The sequence below is a fragment of the Austrofundulus limnaeus genome, unplaced genomic scaffold (genome assembly GCF_001266775.1).
Source record: "Austrofundulus limnaeus strain Quisiro unplaced genomic scaffold, Austrofundulus_limnaeus-1.0 Scaffold1631, whole genome shotgun sequence".
Taxonomy (NCBI): domain Eukaryota; kingdom Metazoa; phylum Chordata; class Actinopteri; order Cyprinodontiformes; family Rivulidae; genus Austrofundulus; species Austrofundulus limnaeus.
Genome location: NW_013954033.1, coordinates 38142 through 41290, shown reverse-complemented (window position 1 = coordinate 41290; position 3149 = coordinate 38142). Strand labels below are relative to the sequence as shown.

General features: G+C 43.0%; 1 protein-coding gene across 1 annotated transcript; it reads right to left on the bottom strand.

Moving 5' to 3' along the window:
- Positions 1–359: 359 nt before the first annotated feature.
- Positions 360–2069, bottom strand: LOC106535966 (heparan sulfate glucosamine 3-O-sulfotransferase 5). Its single transcript, XM_014033119.1, has one exon. The coding sequence runs from the start codon at positions 2034–2036 to the stop codon at positions 1011–1013; it is 1026 nt and encodes a 341-aa protein (XP_013888573.1). The 5' UTR covers positions 2037–2069; the 3' UTR covers positions 360–1010.
- Positions 2070–3149: the final 1080 nt, after the last annotated feature.

The window sequence follows — 3149 nt, the reverse complement described above, 5'->3', positions numbered from 1 at the left end:
CAGGTATTTACTTACAGGTACTTACTTATTTACTTACTTACAGGTACTTACTTACAGGTACTTACAGGTACTTACTTACAGGTACTTACTTACTTACTGGTGACTGAAAAGTGTCTCTGCATTTCCCTTCTCAAAATGAGTTATCTCTGAATTTAAGCATCAACTGAGAGTTTGTTCAACATATTTTCTGGAATAAACCCCTGCCTTGCACTTACAGACTGGATTAAATTGATAACGTAACAGGGATTATTAATTTATATTTACCCCACTTTGTTTTGTCATCTCAAACAGATCGTATTCTGAATGACAAAAGTGTATCTAAAGCTTATTTTAAAAAAACGAATGCCTGTCATATAATCTTAAAGTGTACATCTTTAATGACATTGTTGGATTTTTTTACAGGGAAAACTTTGACAAAAAGGTAAATTGTCAAAAAAAATCTACGTGCATTCATTGAAACTAATATTTCAGTCTAAACATCACATGTAAAGCCCACTTATATCAGGTTTTTAGATTTGGTCACATTGTCATTCAAATAAATCATATATATTAAATCAAAGTGAGATTTATTTTTCTTAAAAACAAAATTAATAATTCCTGAAAGTTTTGAAAAAAATCTATTTAGCTAACAGACAAACAATAAATGGAAACTTTTTAAAGATGGATCTCGAACATCGGTGAGCGTCAGAATGTTGGGATTGGGCTCAGGTACAGTCACATTACATTTCAGGTCAAACTGCCCTTTTCGTGTTGTTTTAGGGTCAGTTAGCTGTAGCATAGCATGGCTTCAAAGGGTTAAAAAAAGATTTATATCCAATGATGCTGCGAGTTTCAGTAAAATCAATCTTGAAGTCCAGAAGTTTGTTGGTGAACATATACACAAACACAAACTCTGAAAAAAAAAACTTTATCTCCAAGTTTTTGTCTTTGAGTGGTGAGTGATGAAAACCAACCAACAGAAGAACAAAAAATAACCCCATATTAAAAACTGTCAGTGAGAAGTTCAGAAGTCATCGTGGCCAGTTAAATGTTCTTCCACTTATCTGGTAAAACTTCTGATTGAAGGGGTGGAAGAACTTTTGCAGTTTCATCGTCGCTAACTGGTCCACGTCAGGATGAGTGCGGCCTTTGCTGCCTGCCAGGCACTTGTTGGAGACCAGATTAAACCGGAGACAGTAGAACCCCCGCGTGGCGTTGAAGTACAGGTTATACTGATTAATTCTGGACGGGAGGTTTAGGAAGCGCTCGACGAGCTGCAGCTCCGGCAGAGGGTCTGTGATGAGGCGATCTCCGTCTACAATGTGAAACTGCTCCACTGGAAAATAGTTCAGCCAGCGCTCCAGGTGTTTTGTGTAGATGCTGGTCTGAACAGCTTTATATTTAGTGTTCACCTCACATGTGCTGGCATCAATGGCCAGGTCTTCAAACCTGTGGTAGGTTTTGTTTTTGCGCTCCTTCCCCTCCAGCACCTGAGTGTAGTCAGATATGGCTCGAGTCGTGGGTTCTCGGACGATGATCAGCAGCTTAACGGACGAGTTCATCTTGAAGATGCGTTCAGGAACCTCCTCTGTGACGAAGTAGGCGGGGCTCTTTTCAATGGTGATCTGATGGGGGAAGGAGAAGGGCATTTTCTCTCTGTACCAGTTGATGCCCCGGGCGTAGTTTCTGTCATTGTCAAAGAAGTGGATCTCCTGTGAGGCCTTGATCACCGCCGGATGCAGGTTGAGCATTTCCAGCAGAGCCCGGGTGCCCCCTTTACGCACCCCAATGATGATGGCCCGAGGCAGCTGCTGGACCAGGTTGTGTAGGCRGATTTGTTCTTTTGTCGCATTGCCCTTACGGAGTTCATGAAGCAGTCCACGGTTAAACTGCAGACTGCGGAGGGGGATTAGTTCCGGCTCAGTGGGCTGAAAACTGCTCTCAGTGGGACAAACTGGCTGAAATCTGAAGGAGAGAAGAAAACACACAATATTTACTAAAGTACAACACATTATCAGCGTCAGAGTACACACAGTATTTACTAGAGTACAACACATCTCATTGGCTCTGTGTGAAGAACTAGTTGTTTTACTATGCAGCAACATAACACTTGTAATAACTGGCAATGAGTCATTAATATGGATGCAAAGCAAAGGTGTCCAATCCTGGTCCTCAAGGCTGCCATCCTGCATGTCTGAACATTGATGCCTTGTGGTTATGGTTATGGTGAGTGGGGATGGATATAAAATCCATATGAGCGGAGGCCTCCTAAGTGGGCCCATTGCTCTCCCCAAAAAGATACTGGTCTTCATTCAAACCTTCTCGTCCCTTGGATGAAGGACACCAGGTTAGAAACACTCAGTGTTCTGAGCTTCTCAGGATCCATACAGGGATCCCCAAGAATTCTTTTCCTTTGACCACTCAGAGCCAGGCTGTGGCCTACGTAAGTAGTGCGAGGAGGTCTCAACCAGTGTATTTAGAGTTTTCCTTGTCAGGGCAATGAGACCTTTCCCAAACCTTAGATTTGGGCCGTTAATCAGTTCCCGTGCCTGTCTACAGTCCGTCAGCTCCCTCCAGGGGATTGAGTGTTGACGTCTGCCTGTAGGGCAGTCCTACAGACTGTTGTTGAGGTACCTACAACAGGCTCTGGTCCTTTGAAGTGAGCCTGACTGCCAGCTTTTGCGAGGTAGTCAGCTCTCTCATTACCATAAATGCCAGTATGTCCTGGTACCCTTTTAACAGTAACACTGTTATCTCTCCCCAGTTGGTTCACTGCTTCGGCACACTCCCAAGTCAGTAGTGATGTGAACTGCGGCCCTTGGAGAGCTTTAATAGCAGCTTGGCTATCTGTTAGGATGAATATTTCTTTCTGTGTACACTGAAGGTCTTTGAGAGATGACTGATGGATTGCAGATATCTCAGCTTGAGATACAGTTGCAAAACAACCTAGTGGGTATTTATGCTCTCTCTTACCATGGTTGTGTAAAATAAGCACCCCTGCACCTACTTACCCCTTCAGAAGGGATCCATCTGTAAAACAGTAGAAATGATTGGGAGACATGTCCGTCGAAGAGAGGTTAATCCAGACAGACCTGTCTTCTATCTCTGTCTTCAAACTTGGCTCAATATTGTATTTTTTGACCATTCTGTCTCCAAGTCCTGCAGTTACT